Raw genomic sequence first — 23,117 nt, forward strand, 5'->3', positions numbered from 1 at the left:
ATCAAATGTTGGTTTAATACTCAATACTTTCGATCATTAGTATTCAAACATAGACATATACAAAGGGGTCATATCATAAATCATACACCCAACAGTTGTCCCAAGCATATGTTGCATAATACAAGGCATACAAGTTGACTAGCTCAAACACATCATAGGTAGATAAATTGACTAACTTTTACATACATCACAAACATAATGAATAGCTCCAACATATATGACAAGTATATAGTGATTTTTCCATATAAGTGTCACAAAGACAAAAGTGAATAGCTCATACAAACATCCCAAAGACAATACTAACTAGCTCATGTAGACATCCAAAATAAAATAACAACTAATTCATATAAGAATGATAGAGACTATAGAGAATAGCTCATCTACAATGATTAACTATCTTCTGCCCATAGTGCATCCAGGAGAGGAAAGGAATTTTGTTGCATTGTGCAATATATTATTTTCCTCTTTCTTGTACACCAACAAAAACTAAGAAGAGGATTAAGTGTATCTCATACCACATTAATGATTCATTCTCAACTTCACATAATAAAGTATACCATGTAACAAATAGGAAGAGAATTGAGTGTATCACATACCATGGTGTAGATATGTCCTCAATCCTAATGATTTTCACAAGTGGTGAACCAACCAACCCTATGGATTTTAACTTTAATCGCCTATAAGTCACTAACAACAAATCTATCCACCTAGGTAGTAGTAGCTTATGACAGATACCACCTAGCTACCTTAGTGATATTGTTAACTATCTTCTCTAGAATCACAAGTAACACTTAGCATCAACCATCCTCATGTTATAGATGTGTTCCAATGAACACCCCCCCACCGCCCCCCTAATACAATAATTAGCTCTAGTTAACATTCCTAATGTGATAAATAAGTAACCATCTAGCCATTATCGTATCAAATCTTGGATCTCGTGATCATGACAACTTCTTTGAAGTCCAATATGCAAGCAATCTCTTGACAACTTTTGAAAAAATATAAGTAATGATACTCAATGCACACTAGAGTTTCCTAAGAAGATGATGCTACGGTTTATGGTTTCTTGGGAAAGCTAGTAAAGATGATGCTAGGGTTATTGGTTTCTTGAGAAGACGATGTTGGATGACGCTAGGGTTCCTATGAATGTGACCATCAAGGTTCTTACAAATGATAACATTCTTTTTCTCTTTGTGAGGAGAAAGAGGCAGGATTTTCTCAAGATTTTTCTTAGAGATCAAGTCAGCTTGGGGTTTTCATAGAGGCAGAGATACAATTTCTTTCAAGGGCTCCTTTTGCATCAATGGGTATTTTGAGGGACTTCAAAGGCAGAGAACAGTTTTTGGTGGGCCCTAATAAACATAGAAAGTATGTCATCTATTGCATTTCTCTTTTGGTTCTTATCATAGGTTTTCTTTCTCTTTTTTCATATCCTCAAACGAGTCTTAACATGTTTTTATTATGCAACAAACAAAACTATCAAACCCTTTCACCACATACACACTAAATTTATAAAAAAGAATGCCACCTTTTCATAGGAATAACCTAGGTGATAGTTAATAAAACTTGTCCACTAAATTTTGGATCAGTTATAACTGATTCTTGCATGCAAACCATTGAGTCTTGGATCAGGTGGTTTTGTCAGGAAGGGATAGTGAAGTCTTGGTGTCACACACTCTAGATCACAAATGGACTCCCAAAAGCATATCCTAATGTGCAAACATAGAGAACAAACAAGCATTGAGTCTTGGGCTTGAAGTGGATAGAGTTTAATAGGGATAATGGGGTGGTGATAAAATAGAGGCTAATTTTCCTAAATGCAAAGTAGTATAAGGGGATCCTAAGATGTAGGTAGATTCATAGGTTGGAAAAACAAAAACAAAAAAAATTATGATCCTTCAAAAAACATTATAAATAGCAATAATGCAACCTCAAAAGCATCTCATGCTTTAGATGGTCAATCAAAATAGCTTGGGAACAAAAAAGTGGAAGAAAGAGGCATATTCAATCTTGGAAGAGCATAAGATGGAGAAATTAAAGCCAACATAACTAATGTAGACAAGAAAGAAATGGAGGATAGATGTCGTGATAAAAAATTGGGTATATAGTCCTACTACCTCTCCACTTTAATGGTCCTTTGAGTTATATGTAAATGAATTAATGTTATTGAAAAAGTGAAATGTCCCTTTTCTGATTTTATATGATATGTCAAGCCTCTAATCAGATTTTTAAGATCAAACAACCAATATTTCAAAGATCCACCAATTTCTCAATAAACCCCAAATCGGGTATGTCGGAAATAGTGCCAAAAACTTCACAGCTTCACATATTATTAATAAATCTGAAAGTGGACATTTTTTATAGAAATTTCAGCAGCATAACAGCCTACAAAATGACGTTTCCAGATCTGTATAACATGTACACAATAGCTCCCAAATGGAGGACAAAAACAATGCTCATCGAGCTCCCGAAAACAACACAAAATAGCCAGAAACACTACAAAAGCACTGATAATCTATCATAGAAGTATAATCATAACCAAATACATATATTCAGCTCTATTTTAACATCTAAATGTCTGATATACAGCAGCAACCCAAACTGATATGAAATACTCATTCGAAAACACCAAACTCTTACAAAAAACACACCCGAAAACCCACAAATCTGCACTATTCAGCACAAAGGAAAACTCTGCATGAGCATGCACATGGAATGGCTTCAAACTCCCATCCTTAGCCTTCCTGGAAACCTGCAAACTCCCGTTCTTGGGTCTCCTTCTCCACAGGTTTGGCAGCCTCTGAAGAACAACAAAGAAATGAGCAAAAATCAAGTTCTAGAATGAACCCAAAATGCCTCCAAACTCCTTAAAAGAGGGCATAACCCTAACTCACGTCCAAGAGGGGTTAATAAAACATATTTTAATAATAATTTTCATTTATTAGTCCATTAGTTTCCAAAGATTATCCCCTTTTTCTGAAACTTCACCTTTTCAGACTTGCCTGCCTTAGCAAAGATTATTATTTTTAATTATTTGAAAAGGGGACATGACAAGTCCTCCCCTCCCAAATATTTCTTGTCCTCAAGCAATGGCTGAACAATAAACCAATCAATCCACCTGGATCCCAAATGTAGTCATGAACTATACTACTGCCAATTAACACAGGCTCCTGCAATATCCTCTGCACTATGACCAAGAGGAATCCATAATCAAACTGACAATTATAGCTCAACCAAAATCCAAAATCACCACTGCTACAGTCAGAAACCCACGAGACACAAACTCTTAGAACATTAGAACCCAAGTAAAGTGGACAAATCAAACTGCCAACACAGTAAATACCATCAACGCATCTCACTGACCTATATGGAATGTACAATCCAACTTTGCAACAATGGTGAACGCTCTCGAATGAAACTATACCAAGTATGGAGAATCCACACACTGTACAACTCCTACAGTCAACACAACTTTGCAAATCACTGGCCACTGTCTCATAACCATAACTCCCATGCACTGTTGATGGTGAAAAGACATTACAAGATAAAGAGCAAGAAATGGAACCCAAACCAAATTTTCCATGAACAAGTGATATAGCCCACTGTGACTGACCACCAGCTAAGTCAGGAGATGTCATAGCCAAAGGAGTAGAAACAGTCATAACAACTGCTGAAGCATCACTCCCAAACTCCTACTCTAAGTCATGTATTATCAAGCTGTCAACTGCATAACCTATTGCCATGTCATGCCCATCACAACTCTCATCCCAAGGCATCAAACCATCCCATAACTGATGACAAGCACTATGAACCAAAGTACATCTCTGTATCATCATCTCATCAACATGGTCATCAAAGGTAAATTGATGAGCATACCTCACAGTGTAATGCCGATAGAATGCACCAATCTCAGTCAGTGGCTCAGACTGCAATCCAGATGTAACTAACTACAATGGATCACTAACCAAGTTGGAACTGACTACTACCTCTGAAGACATCACCAAGGGAGTAGTATTACTAGCAAGAACCATGCCAACTGTTGGCTCACCAACATCACACATGGTCTTTGATACATCATCTCTAGTCTTCGTGCCATTAGTACTAGAGGTCACCACCATGTCAGGCATACCACAACAATCTGTTGCAGCACCCAACTCAACTGAACCTGACTCTAGTGGGGACAAACCCGATATGCCAATGTTAGTATCAAGGATGGATGCATCCCCATCTCCACTATCTTTGACAATCTCGACCATGGACATCCTCGGATCACCAGACACCATAGCTTGTGACTGTATAGAATCTGGTAAAGACTATAGTTGCTCTAACTCCATGGTCACCTTAGCCAAATGAGACTGTGACTCCTTGAAAGCCAACTGTGTACTCTCAAGAATCTCAGAAGTCACCTCGAACTGCTGAGTAAGCTCACTCACCTCATCTTCCTTGGCCAATAATGCATCGTATGTTGTACTCCCCCACTCCATAAGATAATCCACGTCGGCTACCAACTGCATATAATCCTGTCTCAAAATCCGGATAGCCTCCCATTAAGAGTGGAATTCTGTCAAGGAAAGATAATTGCCTCCCTTCTCATCACTAGTAGGAGAACCCCATCCATAAACTGCTAACAACTGACGAGCAGCATCGAAATACTGGCAAGCGATAGCAATGTCTCGCTCACTAACTCTCAACTGATGGGACACATGATGGCACTGGCTAGACTGTATCCTACAAACCTCCTCTGATGCATTGTCTAAAGGAGTATCCTCAAAGTTACTAGTCTCTAGAGTATTACCATCCATATCCTGTGAATCAACTCCAAAGCTCATATCAACATACGGAGTATCAAAAATTGTAGCACTGCTGTCCAACTCCTCTGTACCAAAAGAAACTGCCAAGGAAACTAAGTCTTCAAAACTGCCCACTGCGTCCTCCTGAATGTCATCAATGCCAATATGATCTTGGGACTCATCTGTACACACTGCCAAATATGAAAGATCATCAACACATTCCAGCAAGCATGGTCGACTAGATATATGAACAAAGCCCAACACCGGTGTATAAAAACTAATACCAACATCGAACAAGCTGCTGGCACAAAAAAAGACAACACCGTGCAATCTGCTAATCAAATCCATGATAGCACCCAAACAAACACTGCTACCAAAAAGTGTTAAAGATCTCCAATCAACTGAATCCCAAACACCAATATAACAATCTCGAGTCCATATCCATAAACTAGAATCAGCTGGTAACTCAAGCAAACTCCTCACCTGAGTGATATGACCAATACCAACTAACTCCACATACCTGTCATGATGAGATAATGAAGTCACAATACTATCTTTGTTCACTTTCAGCTGGCTAGAAAAATCATATGAAGTACTACCAGCCTCAACCTCATGTGATGAAGCATCTAACTGTGCCTGGTACTCTTTCTCAGCAAATTCATGAATGCTCAATGTCTGCTCATCTCTACCATGTATCTCACCATCATGCACAACAACATCCTCATTATCATCGTTTGAACCTACTACGCTGTAGTCACTGCCTGTTGTAACTATACCATCCTGAATACCTGTGGCATCACCCTTTGATGACCTGTATACAATTGTCTCAATTTGAGTATCAAGTTGACCATTGCTATCAATCTGCATAATATCCTTTCTCACTACCTCCTTAGGTGGAGTAGAATCTGAGACCTCTGCCTGGCTATAAGCTAGTTTTTCAAACTCCTCATGCAAGTTCTTGGTAATTGTGTCATCTGCCCTATGAGAAAAACTGCCAAATATAAATCTAGTCAACTTATCCACCTTAGCTGGGTCAGACAGCATGTCATTCATCATACGGTGGTGCTTAACCAACTATTCAGACATGTCATGGCTTATTTTCCTAAGTTTATCTTGAATGTCTAAATAACCATCCTTTCTACTGTTCTGACTCTGGATATCAATCGTCCAAGATCGTGTCCTCTAAGATTCTGTACTATACCTATCCATTCTAGATAAAGTAGAGTGTAACCCCAATATGTTATAACTTCTTCAAACACCAAGAATCTTTATACTTCAATTGTTTGACATTTCGTCAAACACTTTGCAAGCAAGGGGTCGTATGACTGATATAATTTTTTAGATTGTTGCAAGGACTCTTGTTTCGATTTGCATCAAAAAGAATGCTTACAAAAAGACTCCAGATTGTCTTAACATGAATGTGCAACTAATTTGGCAATATTCAATACAAATATGAGACTTAAACTACTTGCAATATGCAGCTACAACAACTAGTAATTATGACAAATACCTTGGATGTCTTAGAAGAATTTCTTTGCCATCTGATCTGGATCAGCCATACTTTTTCCTTCCTTGGATTTTGTACTTTTACTCTCAACTGGAGGTTTGATCAAAATTTCTTTATTCTTTTCTCGCTGCAAATATCCCTTTTCTCTTTCACTTAGTTACATGCAACCATAATTTTTGACATGCAGCTGATTAGAAGCAACATGCAACCACCAAATTCACCCAGAACTAACATGCAAATGATTTGAAGTAGCATGCAACCATAAATTTTGACATGCAAGATTTGGATAGTTGTCAAAACTGACATGCAAACTTCTACAAACCCTCAAGCTGGCAAGATCATAGCTCTGATACCACTGAAATGTCCCTTTTCTGATTTTATATGATATGTCAAGTCTCTAATCAGATTTTTAAGATCAAACAACCAATATTTCAAAGATCCACCAATTTCTCAATAAACCCCAAATCGGGTATGTCGGAAATAGTGCCAAAAACTTCACAGCTTCACATATTATTAATAAATCTGAAAGTGGACATTTTTTATAGAAATTTCAGCAGCATAATAGCTTACAAAATGACGTTTCTAGATCTGTATAATATGTACACAACAGCTTCCAAATGGAGGACAAAAATAATGCTCATCGAGCTCTCGGAAACAACACAAAATAGCCGAAAACACTACAAAAGCACTGATAATCTATCATAGAAGTATAATCATGACCAAATACATATATTAAGCTCTATTTTAACATCTAAATGTCTGATATACAACAACAAATCAAACTGATATGAAATACTCAATCGAAAACACCAAACTCTTACAAAAAACACACCCGAAAACACACAAATCTGCACTGTTCAGCACAAAGGAAAACTCTGCATGAGCATGCACATGGAATGGCCTCAAACTCCCGTCCTTAGCCTTCCTGGAAACCTGCAAACTCTCGTTCTTGGGTCTCCTTCTCCACAGGTTTGGCAACCTCTGAAGAACAACAAAGAAATGAGCAAAAATCAAGTTCTGGAATGAGCCCAAAATGCCTCCAAACTCCTTAAAAGAGGGCATAACCCTAACTCACGTCCAAGAGGGGTTAATAAAACATATTTTACTAATAATTTTCATTTATTAGTCCATTAGCTTCCAAATATTATCCCCTTTTTCTGAAACTTCACCTTTTCGAGCTTGCCTGCCTTAGCAAAGATTATTATTTTTAATTATTTGAAAAGGGGACATGACGAAAAGAAGGTAAACTTCGTATAAACAAATGAAAAACTTAGGGTACCCAACTGAAATAAATCACATAAGTCAATAAGAATCTATAAGAAGAAAACAATACACCCAAAAAGGAAGTTATACAACTACATAATACTATAGAGAGAGGACAACATGAGCTTCTTGCACTATAAAATGAGAGTTACACAAAACTAGATCAGCAAAGGAGAGCTCATAATCACTAGAGATTAGCAACACAAAACAGATGGAAGAAATGCAATTAGTAATGAGGAACATTGGGATAAAAGGAAAAAGTTGAAGGGAATAATAGATGATGCCAAGTCCCATGCACAAATCGTGAACTGTCCTGCTTTAAATGAGAAAATAAAATTATAGGAAAACAAATCAAGAAACAATTAAGACGAAAGAAAGATAAACAAGAGAAGGCTACAAATTTCATAATCAAAGGATTGAAGGATTTGGTGGACAAATAAAATATTGATATCTTAGTAAGAGACTTTCTTAGGGATTAGTTGAAGTGGACAATCAATATTCAACACGAAAACAAGATTGAAAGGAAGTTGAATGACAACAAATTTAAACATGTAAGGGTTGCACTAAAGTGTATGGAAGACACAAATGCAATTTTTAAGAATGAAATGCTAAGAGGCATACAATTTTATTTTGAAGATAATCTAATATTCATACAATAGGAAGACTGGAGGAGTGAGAGGAAATAAAAGTTTAAATGAGAAGAAGTAAAATTGCCTTGGCTAAAGGATAGCTTAAATTAGTGATAGATGTTCACTCAATAAATAGGGATGTAGAGCCCCATGTGAGTGTTAGAGTGTCTTATTAATTAAATCATTTTGATTTAATTATTAAGTCACTTATTATCTCTAGTTTACTTAAGCTAAATTTTAGGAATATAATATTATTTTATTAATTAATTATTATCATGCAACCTAGGTTTTACTTGTTAGGCTTTTGATCTCTTTTATAAGAATAATATCTCTTTATAATTTATTCATTCACTTCTGATAATAGCATTCTCTTTTTTTGGCTCATCAAGAATGTTTCATCTATGGATCTAGGATTTCCAACCTCCCTAGCTTTTTGCTTCTCTCTTGTATGACAGGTGTTTCCATGTAGTTGATTTTTGGGAGCTATGGGGTTGATCTTTCATCAACTTCAACATGGTATCAGAGCTCTAGATCTTCATGCCCCTATTCTGTTTATGAGAAGTTTGGCTTGGCTTTCAGATCTGTGCTTTTTGTTCAAAGAGTTTCATTTTTCAGAGTTTTTTTTTTTTTTGGGTTTGTATTGAATCTAGGAGGTCACCATTTTTCGGTGTGCTTTGAGCCCAAACGAACATCACCATTGAGCTTAGAGAGCCCAAAAACCTCTATTTTCATAAAAAAATTGTCCAATTTGGACATAGTTGGAATTTGAGGCTAAAATATTGCTCCCAAAGGCGACAATTTTCAGATTTTTGCACACAAATTAAGATTTTTGGGTTCGAAAATTAAGATTTTGGCATGCTTCCTGAGGTGACGATTTTCAAATATTTTCAAGCAAATTGAGATTTTTGTTCGAAAATTGAGATTTTTTGGCATGTTTTCTAAGGCAATGATTTTTGTCACACTTTCTGAGGCAATGATTTTTGTCACATTTTCTGAGGTAGTGATTTTTAGATTTTTGCACACAAATTTAGATTTTTTAGTTCAAAAATCTAGATTTTTGGCACATTTCCTGAGGTAGTGATTTTGTGAATTTTGGCTCAAAATCAATATTTTTTGGCATGCAAATTGAGATTTTTGGTCATGCAAATCAAGCTAGTTTTGTATATAATTAACACATTTCCCAATACAAGTTTTAGTACTATTGGACACACTTTTTGAGACATTTTGGTACGGATCCCAAGGTGGTAACAATTTTTTTGCTCTTCTAATGCTTTTTTGACTTGCATGTGGTTTTTTGGCCATAACTTGCTCATCTGGACTCCATTTTTCAATTAGAAAGAAGCATCGAAAAGTTGATTCTAAGCCCATCATGATGGTGTAGTTTATTTGGATTTTTGATGTTGTTTGGTGGCTTGTTTTGGCTGTCAAAGTTAGAAGTTCTATTTTGCATTCTGAGAGACTATTTTGAGACATTCTATTTTCCAAATTCTACTTCAAGCACATCCCATTCAGTTTTTTTTTTTTTTTTTGCATTTTGATGGATATCTTGGTTGTTTTAAGTCCAGGGATCGATTTTGTTGTTTCAGATGATTTTTCATGGGTTATACTATCTATTGTATCAGCCTTATGTCTTTTTTGACCTTTATTGACATTCTTTTGTAGTATTTTTGCAAACACATTGAGATAAAGAGCCCCTCTATTACACTTCGGGATCTTAGACATCTTTGTGTTTTATTGTACTCACACTACATTATAAATTGCCTTGGGGGGTTTTATGTTGGTCATATTCACAATCTTCCTTTTTTAAGTGAGTGTTCCTTCTATGACATTAGCCTCATGATGTGTCGATGACACGTGCCATTATAGGTGTTTGTACTTCTTTGGCACTCTCAATATTCTTGATTCTTCTTTCTACAAGAGATATTGCATTCAGTTTCAGTGTTCATGTCTTACCTCTCAACATTATAGGGGGTTATGTTGGTTCTATTGCTTTCTTGGTTCGATGAAGTGAGCGATGTATTCAGTATTTGATCCTATGTATTAGGTGATTATAGTGGTTGGATACCTATGCATTTCAGTGAGATGGATCATTTACTATATAGACATTCTTTCATTCTTGTTTTTTGTAAGCCATGAATATACCTTCCATCTTCAATTGATCATCTCTTCAAACTTAGTCTTCTCTACCTAGTCATGTTCTATATAGTAGAGGTTCTTTAGATCAATAGTTTGACAGTGTTTGTAGCTTCATGCTTTAGTGGTGTTCTTCATGATCATCTTTTGTTCCTATCTTCTAGAACATTCCTTCTATCTCTTTTTGGAGTAGGGTTTTTCCCATGTGGTTTTCTCTATTTCTCCTCTTTACAAAGATTTGATTATGCTTGGGTACCTCATCAGGCTTTGTTGTCGGGAGCCAATTTGCTTTCAGCAGTAGTTTCTAGGTTTTTAGCTATTCCCTAAGTTTATCTTAAGGGAGGGTGTTAGAGTAATAAGATATTGTCTTATTAATTAAATCATTTTGATTTAATTATTAAGTCACTTATTATCTCTAGTTTACTTAAGCTAAACTTTAGGCATATAATAATTAATTATTTTATTAATTATTATCATGCAACCTAGGTTTTACTTGTTAGAGTTTTGATCTCCTTTATAAGGACGATCTCTCTTTGTAATTTATTCATTCACTTTTGATAATAACAATCTCTTTTTTTTCTCATCAAGAATGTCTCATCTATGGATTTGGGATTTCTAGCCTCCATACCTTTTTGCTTCTCTCTTTTGTGACAAGTGTTTGCATGCAGGTGATTCTTGGGAGTTGTGGGATTGATATTTCATCAAATTCAACAGTGAATACTTATATATAGTAAATTGAAACTCTAGAGGTTTCCCATGGAGAATACAATTGGGTTGGGACCCATAGAAGAAGAAAAAAACATCATTATTCTTATGGAAACACATCAACAAGAAGGGTGCAAAGTACCAAAATTTGAAGGTTACAATAAAATTTAGGTATAGAATGAAGAATTAGAAACAAGTAAAGGACATGGGGGGATTTTAGTTTTAATTGAGGAAGAGTGGGGAGGTATTATAGAAGTTGAGAGAGAGGATCCAAATAAGTAGTTTATATGGCTGAAAATATCAAAGAATGGTGTTACAAATTGGCTAGATATGTGTTACTTTTCCCTAAGAACCTCTAAGTTCTACAAAAAGAAGAATCTTGATAATGAAGATCCTTATGAAACATTAAAAAGGGACATATCTAACTTTAGTGCTTTGGGAGAGAGAGTTTTGGAGGGTAACTTCAAAGCAAGGACAAAAAATAAGCAGGTCATTTAGGTGGGCAACAAGGAAGGAGGAGATTATCTATCAAAAAAAACAAGGAGGAGATAGTTAAAGTGGGGTTGCCATTACACCAAAATATCAATCTTTCAATGCCCGATACAACCACTCAACTTATAGTACACATGAGGCAATTAAGCCCTTGTCACAAATCCTGAGTGGAGTGTGGAACAAGTTTCTAACAATCTCCCCCTCATCATTACCTAGGGGTCTAAGGAATTGAACTTGTGACCAAGCTCTGATACCACTTGTTAGAGTGGGGTTGTAGTTGCACCAAAAGACCGATCTTTTAGTTCCCTATACAATCACTCAACTTATAGTACACAAGAGGCAGTTAAGCCCTTGTCACAAGTCCCAATGGGAGCATTAAACAATTCTCTAACAGAGATGATAATCCACTTTGGTTAGAAAAAAATAATCATATTTTGGAAATGACTTCACAATATAGGAAAGAGAATGCATCTTGCTTCAAAGTTGAGCTTCTAGGTGTTTGGAGCTTGTATGATTTAGTTATATGTAATGTTATGCAAAGTTGGCCAAGTTCTACAAGTATTACCTATAAAACACAGAATGGATAAAGCATCGTGGACTACATTCTGCATTCTCAAGATTCTACTTTTGGATTGTTATATTTTAACATCAGGACCTCTCCTTTTGAACTAAAATTTGATCATATGCCACTTCTTTTGAAATTTGGAATCTATACAACTATAATTCTCAAAAAGTAGAAGGTGGTCTCTTGCATAAGAAAATTCATTCTCAAGAAAAAATCATTGTGAGTTTAGAAAATTAAGAGTCATTTGTGGTTGTTTTAGATTATCATCCTTAACTAGCAAAATATGGTTCTCCACATAAAGAAGTACATGAAAACTGACTACATTTGCAATAACCTACTTGTTCTACTAATGAATAAAGCTTTAGAAATGTGTGAAACCTAAGAAAGGAGTAAACAACACTTTCCCATCTAACCCTTTATATGATGAAGAATGCAAGGCAACAAAAAGAATAGTCAAAGAGAATGGATATAGAAAAACAAAGAAAAACAATATATGATAATCTAAAGAGGAAAGCTATGTCATTTCAAGGAGTGAAGATCCAATTTCCTTGGGTAATCACAATCCTAAGGGATTATGGAGAGAACTTCAACAAAATAAAAAGTAAAAACAAAACAATTTTATGGATAACCAATGACTTGATTATGTGAAACACCTATACGATTGACACAGACAAAAGTAATCTTCGTAGAATTAACACTATTATTGAACTCTACTATTGAACTCTTGGTTATGCATATCTACAAGAGTTGTGATCTCAATAATCCTTCTAAATACCACATGATTATGGTCAATCCACTTCTTAGTAAATTATTTGGTGGCATGATAGAGTGCAAAAGCAATTCTTGGGTAGAAAAGAAAGATAAGAGAGTGAAAAGGGAAGCTAGATTTAGATCGAACCACTCTACCATCAATCACTACATCACTCTTAGGTACCTTATTGAGAAAGTTTGGGATCTTCAAGGCAAACATGTCTTCTACTATTTCATAGATTTCAAAAAAGTATTTGATGCGATTCCTAGAGATAATCTTTGAAAAAGAATGAACTCAAGATTTTGAATGAGCTTAGAGTGACGATACATAGACTTTGTGAGCAAGTTAGAGCTAGGGTCAAGACAAAAGAAGGTGTGCCAAAATGTTTTGGCAATGATATTGGGGTAAAATAGGGTTGTCCTCTCTCACCCACTCTATTTGGCTTGTATATTGGTAAACTTGAAGAATGGCTAAACAAAATTATGGGGAATAACCTCCAATTTGCTAGGTGTGTATGAAGTTATCTCTTTATGTAGATGATTTCATTTTAATCACACAAAAAACTAAGGATACACAAGAACACTTGAGGGCATTGGAGAGTTTTTGTCAGTAAGTTGAGATGCAGGTGAACACTAGCAAGACTAAGATCATGATTTTCTCTTTAAAGAGGAAGAAGCAACAAGTTAGTTTCCTCTTTGAAAGAAATATGCTTGAGGTTGTGGAGGAGTATAAATACTTAAGAGTTGAATTTCACAATATGCGCAATTGAGAGACTTGTAGAGATAAATTGATGAAAAGGGAATGGAGAACTTATTTCTTGCTTCAGAACAAGTGTAGACAAGCATAACTATGAGATTGGAAAACCCAGAAGACTCTTTTTGGCCTATTGGTCACTTTAGTTGTGTCATATGGCTGTGAGGTTTGGGAAGTAACCTTTCTAACCATAAGTAGAAATACATTGAAAGAATATAAAAACATCTTATCACTACTAGCCTTAAAGTCAAATCAATAATTTTGTATGAGATTTTCTTGGTTGAAGTAGGTATGTTCTCGATAAAAGCTTCACTAGTTATCCATTTGGTAAGCCATTTAAACAAAGCTGAAAATATGGATAAACACTATCAACCCAAGTTAGTGGTCAATGAGAGATTAGTTTATAAAAAGAAGATTTGGATGAGGTAGAACAAGGCATGGTTGAATAAATGTAACATTGGCATACAAAAATGCCCCAATACCAATGAAGAGATAAAAAGACTTGTGCTAGAAAAATTTAGATTGCCATGTGGACAAAGAAAATGGGGAGGACAAAATACCATTATTTGAAAGAATTCAATCCCACTTTGGGTCATGAAAATATAGACTATGTATGGGTGGCACTCAAAGATGAAGCCATATTGTCGGTGGCACAATAGAGAACTAGATCACATCATGTGTGGTGTGAGACGGGTAGATGGATGGTTCCCAAAGAGGTTTGAAATGAAAAATTGTGTATCTTCTATAGTAAAGGATGTGTTGAAACAAAACGACACTTTAGTTTTGCATGTTATACATACCAAGATACCTATGAACAATATGAGAACAACTTGAAGGAGGGTTGTCTACATCAATTGTTTGACAAGATAAGGCTACATAAAACCACTAACTTTTGATAAAACTTTGTAACAAGAGGGTTGACATAGAAAATAATATGAAACTTTAGGTTTATGAAGTGTGGTCCCTTAGATTGTTTGGTCCCGTACATGTCAATTAAATAATGGTTAGATGGAAAAGGCAGAAAAAAGGATTTGTAGGTTCTGCATTCACTATTCAACTATCTTCTTTCTTCTCCTCCTCATATTGTGGCTTCTTCTCTTTGTTCTTTTTTTTTTTTAATGAGATCATAAAGGTTGAAGACTATCTAGGAACCTTTTTTCACGCAACCTACTGATCAAATAGCCCTAGGGCAAGATTCCATGCTTTACTAGCTACACAATGCAATTTTCTCCTATCATCTGAGATTTTAATGTTTCTTCATTTGCTTTAGATCTAGAGTTTTCAAATTTCACTCTAGAGCAGTTGTAGGTGAGAGACAAATCAGAAGAGGGTAAATATGGGAGGATATTGTTAGAATAAAATATGGACAATTCTGCAAAAGACTAGTCATACTCCATATGGGAGGAGATTGTAACAAGATTGAATGAAATATGAAGATTTCTTCAAATGAGTAGCTATACTTCCTATATGGAGAATTTCAATGGCTTCCATAACACTTTAGTGGGGAAATTTGTTTTAAATTTTTTTGGAACTCTAGGGTTGTTATCCTGCGGGGTTTTGAAGCATGTGCTTTTTACCAAGGCAACCCTTTTCTCCCTAATCCACTCTTAAATACCAAAAACCAGCACAAGGGAACATGGAAACACAAAGTAATTGTAGAGCATGGCATCATGGAAAAGACAATGTTGTGAGACTAGAGAAATCTCACAAGAAGTTGAAGAGCAACATAGCCTAACATACCAACAACTATTGTAAATTAATTAAGAATGCAAATAAAAGTACAAAACAACAAGACACATAAACACATATGTTTATCATGGTTGACCACAAATTGTGGCTACGTCCACACTAAGAGTAGAGGATTATATTGATGAAAAATAGAATAAGTTTACAATACATGCCAGCAGCATTTATAGATCACAAATGATCAGTTGAAGAGACATAATAAAAGTGGAGGGAAAACATCCATGTGACTGTTGGTCTTCAATATTCAACAATCTCCCACCTGAAGACAATAGATGCATTAGCTAATCATCCATTTCCTTGCTCTACATGCTGACCTACTTTTTAACAAGGCCAAGAGAAGTCCTAGCAAATTCGAACTTCTCCTTTGTAACAACCTTCGTCAACATGTCCGTTGGATTGATCTTTGTATCAATTTTAGAAACCTTTAGTTTCCCTTCTTCTATCACATACCAAACATAGTGAGTGTGCTTGTCAATATATTTGGAGAATCGCCGAGAGGAATGATTGTGAGCCATAAAAATTGTGAGCCATAAAAATTGCACTCTGACTATTAGAAAATAAAACATAATCATCTTGTTGCCAATGTAGATCGCTAAACAAGGGTTGCAACCAAATCATCTCTCTAGCTCCTTCGGAAAGAGCCAAGTATTCGGCTTCAGCAAAAGAAAGTGCAACACAATGTTGCAGCTTTGAGTCCCAACTAATGGTAGCTCGACAAATATGAAATCATAACTAATAGTAGACTTGCATTTTTCTCGATCTATGGCAAGATCTAAATTGCTAAATCCTTGCAACTGAGCATGATTTCTACCAAAACACAATGCATAATCAGACATACCCTTTAGATACCGCAATATCCACTTCACTGCTTTCCAATGAGGTTTCCCAGGATTTGCTCATGAATCTACTAACTACTCCCACCGCATGAGCAATGTCAGGACATGTAGACACCATAGCATACATTATGCTACCAATCGATGATTTATAAGGAACATCATGTATAAAATCCTTCTCTCCTTGTGTTTTGGGACACAAATAAGAAGTTAGACAGAAGTAAGGAGCAAGAGGAATAGGAACAGAAGTGAGGAGCAAGAGGAATAGGAATATGTTTAGCTTCAGCCATACAAAACCACTCTATAACTTTGTCAATGTATGATTGTTGTGACAAAGTAAGCACCTTTTTCTATCTATCCCTAGTGATAGTCATTCCAAGAATCTTTTTGGCTATCCCTAAATCTTTCACGACAAACCAAGAAGCTAGCTCTTTCTTTAGCTTGTTGACTATTTGAGAAGAAGTACCGACAACTAACATGTCATCAACATAGAGTAGAATAATGACAAACTCACCACAAGGAAGTCTTTTATAGTAGACACACGGATTCGATTCGCACTGGGTGAAGTTGTGTTCAGCGATGAACTGATCAAACTTAATGTACCATTGTCTTGGAGCTTACTTAAGCCCATACAAACTTCACTTCAACTAACAATAGATATGTTCTTTCCCCTTTTGAACAAAGCCTTTAGGCTGTTCCATATACAATTCCTCATTGATGTTGCCATGTAAAAAAGTCGTCTTGACATCAAGTTGTTCGAGCTCAAGATCCCAAAGGGCTATCGATCCCAAAACTACTTGGATTGTAGTCATCCGCACAACTGGTGAGAAAATATCTGCAAAGTCTAGCCCCTTTTTCTGAGCATACCCTTTGACAACCATCTGAGCACAATATCTCTTTTTTCCACCATCTTCCTCTTTCACCTTATATACAATTTTTTTTTTCAAAGCTTTACAGTTGGGTGGAAGTGAAACTAAATCCCAAGTTTTATTGGTTTTAAGAGAGTTCATCTCTTCTTCCATCGCAATCATCCACTGATTTTTATCTGTACTTCTACAAGCACCTCTGAAATTAACTGGCTCCAATTGATCAGAGATTAAAATCTCAAGCTTTGCCTCCTTAGAGTAAAGTAACTCATAATCTGAATATTTGGCAGGTATCCTCCTCTACCTTGTAGATCACTGTAAGTCTGGAATGTGTTCTTCATTATGAGGATTGCTTCTTAGTAATTCATAGTTATTGCCCCGTAAAGATGTTCGAATTGGTTGAGAAACATCCAAGTCTTGTTCCCTGTGACCATGAACACCCAAATCCATGGGGTTCTTGGAACAATTTTCATCTACAGACAACCAAGGCATGGCAAGGGTAGTGTTGTCCACGTAGGGTCCACTGTGGACATTGTTTCCGTTAGGCAAGGATGAACAGAGTTGTTGAGAAACTCCTACCCCGTGTTTTAACGATTTTGTCACTATCTAGTGGTGTAGACTAGAATCCCCATCCCTTTGAGTCACACATGCACCTTGCATAATATGATGAGCAAGTTCTGTAGAAGCATGATCATCGTGAGTTGAAACTGCAGGGGCTTGTGGAAACATATCAAACTCACTTCCAATGCCGTGATATGCCACTGGTCTATCATAAATAAACATGCAGGTGGGAGAAGTAATGTTTCCACCATCGCTGAACATCTGGCTATTGAGTGTGGTCTAGTTATGATAAAAAACGAAGCCCGGCATATCATTGTCATAATGTTTGGGATGCACCAGGCTGCGATCTGTAGTTGCTTCTTTAGCCATGAGATTCTTAATACCTTCGCGTGACCTCCAACAGTCACATGTCCCATGTGAATCCTGACTATAATGTGAATGAATATTGTGACTGGTCTCTAGTGGGGCACCACAATCAATAGGCCGATTATCCTGAAATAGATGTTCTTCCCTATTGTCATGAACATGCTCTGTTTGTGATGATGACATATGTCTTGTATGAAATAGAGGAACTTCATCTCTGGTTGTATTGGCTTGTGAGGGAAGATGTGAGGTATCTTCAAATAATTATTCAGGCTGCCAATGATTACAGTCCATGCTAGTAGAAACAGGGGATGAAGATAGAGCAAGATTTGGAGCTAAAACAGAGGTAGGAGTAGAAACAATAGGCTGAGACTGTGGGTTTAATGAAGAATTATTCTCATTAAACAAAGATATAGGATAAAATCTTCAATAACTCTTTCCTGTGGTGTTGATTAAAGAGCCAGAAACTTCGTCTCATTAAAGACCACATCTCTACTTCGTACAATCCTTTTTGCAACAGGATCCCATAACCGAAATCCAAATTGATCTTCACCATAGCCCATGAAGATAGACTACTATGATTTTGAATCCAGCTTGCTCCTTTTTTCTTTAGGAACACAAACAAATGCTTGACACCCAAACACTTGAAGATGTAAGTAATCCTTCTACCCAGCCATTCCTCTTCCAGAATTCCAAAGTCTAAATGATATGAAGGACTTCGATTAATTAAGTACATTGTTGTATTGCAGGCCTCCGCCTAGAATTCTTTGCCTAAACTGGCATTAGATTGCATGCATCGAATTTTCTCAAGTATAGTTCGATTTAGTCTTTCTGTTGCCCCGTTTTCTTGAGAGGTGAAAGGCACAACTTTCACCTATCGAATACCTTGATCTGCACAAAAGTTATCAAACTCCAACAAACAGAATTCACCTCCATTATCTAATTTTAAACATTTGATTTTGTGCTTGTTCTGATTTTCAACAAGACCTTTAAAAAAATTTATTTTGAGAAAACTTCAAACTTTCTAGACATCATATAGACCCAAACCTTTCTAGTACAATCATCAAGAAAGGAAACAAAGAAATTTGCACCTCCATGAGAGGTTACCTTTGTTGGACCGAAGACATCCGAGTGCACTAACTCCAATGGTGTTGTCTTCTTGTCATGACCGTGCTTCAAAAAGCTGACATGTTTTTGTTTCTCATGAAGATAATGCTCACAAAATTCTAAATCTGCTAATTAGAGACTCAGAAATTGATCTCGACTAAGCATAACCTCTAGCCCCTTTTTGCTCATGTGGCCTAATCTTTGATGCCAAAGTGCGGCATCGCTGTCCGCAACAGTCATCGCAACTCCCACCTTATCATTAGTTCCTACAACATATAGGTTGCCAACTTTATCCCCTTTGGTGATAATCATGGAACCCTTGGTAATTTTCCATATGTCTGTGAGGAGTGTAAGAAAACCTTGAGCATATAACTAACTAACAAAAAACAAATTTCTTTTCAATTTGGTACATCCTGAAGCAATAATTGAGTGTCTCTTTCTATTGATAACAAAATATCACTCTTTCTTACAATTTCTCAAGGTTTGTTATCACCCAAATAAACATTCCCAATTTTACCTTCCTTGTAGTTTGTGAAGGCTTCACTGCAAGAAGATGCATGAAATGAAGCCCCAGAGTCAATCACCCATGAATTTGAAGTTGTGTCACTTGTCACAAGAACCAAAACACCATTACCATGATCATTAATGATGTTTGCTCCACTGTCCAAAACCTTTTCTTGAGCTCTTTTATATTTTCTGTAGTTCTTTTTAACGTGACCAGCCTTTCCACAAAACCAACAACCGCTTTGTCTACCCCGGGACTGCGATCTTCTAGCTGATGGTGACCTTTGGTTGTTGTTATTTCTGCCTCTATGTTGAGTTTTTCCTCTATTTTTTATACTAACCATCATTAGCGCATCGCCGGATGAAGACTCTTTATTAGTTCTCCTCATGTCTTCTCTAAGCAATGTAGAGACCACCTCATCGTAAACCAGCTTGTTTTTGCCGGTACCAGAAGTGCTGACTAATGTTAGCACACCATCCCAGCGGTCCAGTAAAGAACATAATAGGATGACCGCCTTGTTTGCGTCATCTTGAGGCATACCAATAGAGTGCGCCTGACATTAAAGAGTATTCAACTCATTTATGTGATTCGACATCGCTGTTCCATCCTTCATCTTCAACTCATAAATTAATTAAGAATGCAAATAAGTGTACAGAATGCATATTTCCCTGCTTCAAAAGATATAAAAGGTCTTGTCAAAATGCAATTACGTTGTTGACCATGTATTCGCACACAACAGCAGACGGTTACTAAGCTCACACAAAAAAGGGTAAAAGATCATAACCTGATGGTATTTCTTTGCACATAATGTGTCCAATGTAATTTCCACTCGCATCTGTGGAGATGAAGAGAAAAATAGTTGGACTTCCATACAACATTGCATTCATGATCTCTAAGCAAACTTAAATATCCACTTTTCTGAATATACTCGCTGTAGACATCAACACTCCAAAAATAATTACTAATGAAATAATCTTTAGGGTTAATTCAGTGTGGCAGGCACATAGACCGGATTGCGTTACATCTTTTATAAGGTTTCTGCAAAAAGTTTATCTAAATCTCACGAAATAAGGAAAGGGTTGACTACTGTTCATTTCACAGGATACTGGATAAAATATCAGTATGGAATCTGGCCCCGTTCATTTTTCTTTGTAGCATTATGGTGCATTCAAGAAAATAGATTACCAACCTCCAAATAATTTATGTTCCGGTACCAAGTGAGCATCCAAGAGATCAAATTTGAATTTTGTTCTCTGAAACTTGGAGCTGGGGTTAAAAGGTCCGATACAGGGTCAAAATTTGTAATGATATTTGAACCTGCTGAGCAACTCTAGTAACAGAAGGTGAATTTAAAGAATCATTTAGGGGTATTGATAAAATTCTTAGTAACTGCAGCAAAAGCTATTGAAAACATCAGAGGAGTGGCATATGACATGAGACTGTATTTGGGATCTTAACAAAATATGTAGGCACATAATGTTTGGAGGGTGCATCATTATCACCCTATGCTCTACCGGGGCTTCTTCCCATCACTGAAACGTTTTATGGACTTGGGGTTCTATTGTCTAACACAACCTTTTATACTATCAATGGTTCAAATTCGAGCTCTAGACCTACCAATTGTATCTGTTGATTAGGGACAGCTATAAATATATATAATATTTTCCATGTTTTGTCAATTTATAATTGAAATTTAGAGCTTTTGTACATTTTGACTTTCGTATAATATGTATGTATATTCACAATGATAACATTTGAGTTGTCTTAATTTGTTGATCAATATTCTTGTAATATTTCAATTTCATTGAGATTGTTGACTTGGGGTCAGCACATTCTTGGAAAACTAACAGTTTGAGCTTTTGATGCAACAACAAATAATTCCAGCAAGTAGTATCAGAAGTCTTGGATCATGGGTTCAAGTCTCCCTTCACTGGGTGCTTGAAGGCTCAATCGGTGCTGAGGGGTCATATTATAGATCGGATTAAATCTGGCTTTTGTATCCGACACTAAGAGTTCCAAACTTGTTGTACAACAGCAAATGATTCCAACAAATTCAAGTTTATATATTAAGCTTCTACAATGTCGATCATGAATTCTCTAATGATATTTGAATTTTTTATTTATTTTTAAACATTTCAGTATTTTTTAAATAAGTTTCCCTTACCATCTAGCCCAAGAGTTACTATGTAAAACTTGGCAGAACATAATTAACGATATAATAATTGGGGATCAGGTGTAATAAATCCCGACTCATTTTCATTTTTTACCCATCTAGCTGGGATTCTAAGCTGGTTGGTCACCAATTTCTCTAAAGCCAGTTAACTTGAAACCCCATTTCAAAAACTTGAAGCAAGCATCGTCGTGCCTGATTAATCGCTAGAGAAATCTGCTTCAGCGGTGCATACGAAACATTTACTCAGTTCAAGACCCCAAAAAGCATCAAATATGGGTTGCAGGGGACGGCTTATCTATAAAACAGAGCAAAATAATGTCTTAGAATTCTAACCTTTACAATAGCCATTTGCTAGTTCAAAATCAATGGAATTGTATTCAACAGGAACAAGTGCAATTAAGGATTGAAGGACACCAGACATCCTGGAATTGAAGAGTCCAGATTCCGAGAAAATGATTTAATTTTTCAACAGTTTTCAAAAGCTTTTTCAGAAGGAAGAGAATACCAGGAAAGCAATCAAACTATAAACTCTCACAACAAAAGCAAACCAAAGCAAAGCAAGGCGTTTTAAATCATACCAACACACTGATGCCTGAGAAATTAGCGAAGGAAGTAGCAATGGATGCACTAGAGAGAGCAAGCTCACCCAAATGCCCCACCAACATAACAGATATCATCCGCAAGCCGAACTGTAACAAGTTCACTAACATCATAGGCCCTGCTATCCAGCATTGTTTCTTTACTTCTTCCCACACTAGATCTTTACTGCACTTCCATTCATCTTCCTCATCCCCGAATACAACTCTGTTCTCTTTTGCAAGAAGTGGGTCTAACGTATCATTCTCATGTCCATCGCTATGAATTGAATCACCTCTCTCCATTGTAGGTCAAATGGAAAACCCACATTCAATCAACTTATAGGCCTGATTGTATGCTCAGAAGATTATTGAATCGCCTCTGTAGAAGAGTGAGCTGAAGAAAACTACCAAAACAGAATCTTGAGATGGGAAAAGGCAGAACAAATAGCAATCTACCACTTCAGATTTCATATTCTGTGAAGTTAAGGGAATAAAAATCCAAGTTCGATGGCCAGTGCCACCACAGAAATTTGTCTGCTTTTGCGTCACTCAGTGCAATTCCCAATTGGCCGCCATGTAAATTGTTTTGTCCATCATGTAGTGTCCTTTTATTTGAGTACACTTTCTATGACATTTCAAAATATGACAAGGAATTGGACCCATATGTTCGAAACAGTGTGCCGTCGGTTTTTAATCTTCAATTTATTCTGAGGATACGATTTCGGTCGTCACACGGAATGTGTGAAATGATAATCAGTCCGAAGGAAATGACAAGCAGCAGACAGCAGATGTGACTT

At 36.4% G+C, this 23,117-nt stretch overlaps 1 protein-coding gene across 1 annotated transcript in view; it reads right to left on the bottom strand.

Annotated features, from left to right (window-relative positions):
* Nucleotides 1-22,903, bottom strand: part of LOC149572777 (protein DETOXIFICATION 16-like) — a 40,602-nt gene extending 17,699 nt beyond the window's left edge. The window contains exon 1 of the mRNA XM_089813850.1: nt 22,321-22,903. Within this exon, the coding sequence (XP_089669976.1) occupies nt 22,321-22,623 (303 nt within the window). The 5' untranslated portion in view covers nt 22,624-22,903. The remainder of the gene's footprint in view (nt 1-22,320) is intronic.
* Between the last annotated feature and the right edge of the window lie 214 nt (nt 22,904-23,117).

The sequence above is a fragment of the Cupressus sempervirens genome, chromosome 2 (assembly GCF_028749045.1).
Source record: "Cupressus sempervirens isolate cs-2001-9-10 chromosome 2, ASM2874904v1, whole genome shotgun sequence".
NCBI lineage: Eukaryota > Viridiplantae > Streptophyta > Pinopsida > Cupressales > Cupressaceae > Cupressus > Cupressus sempervirens.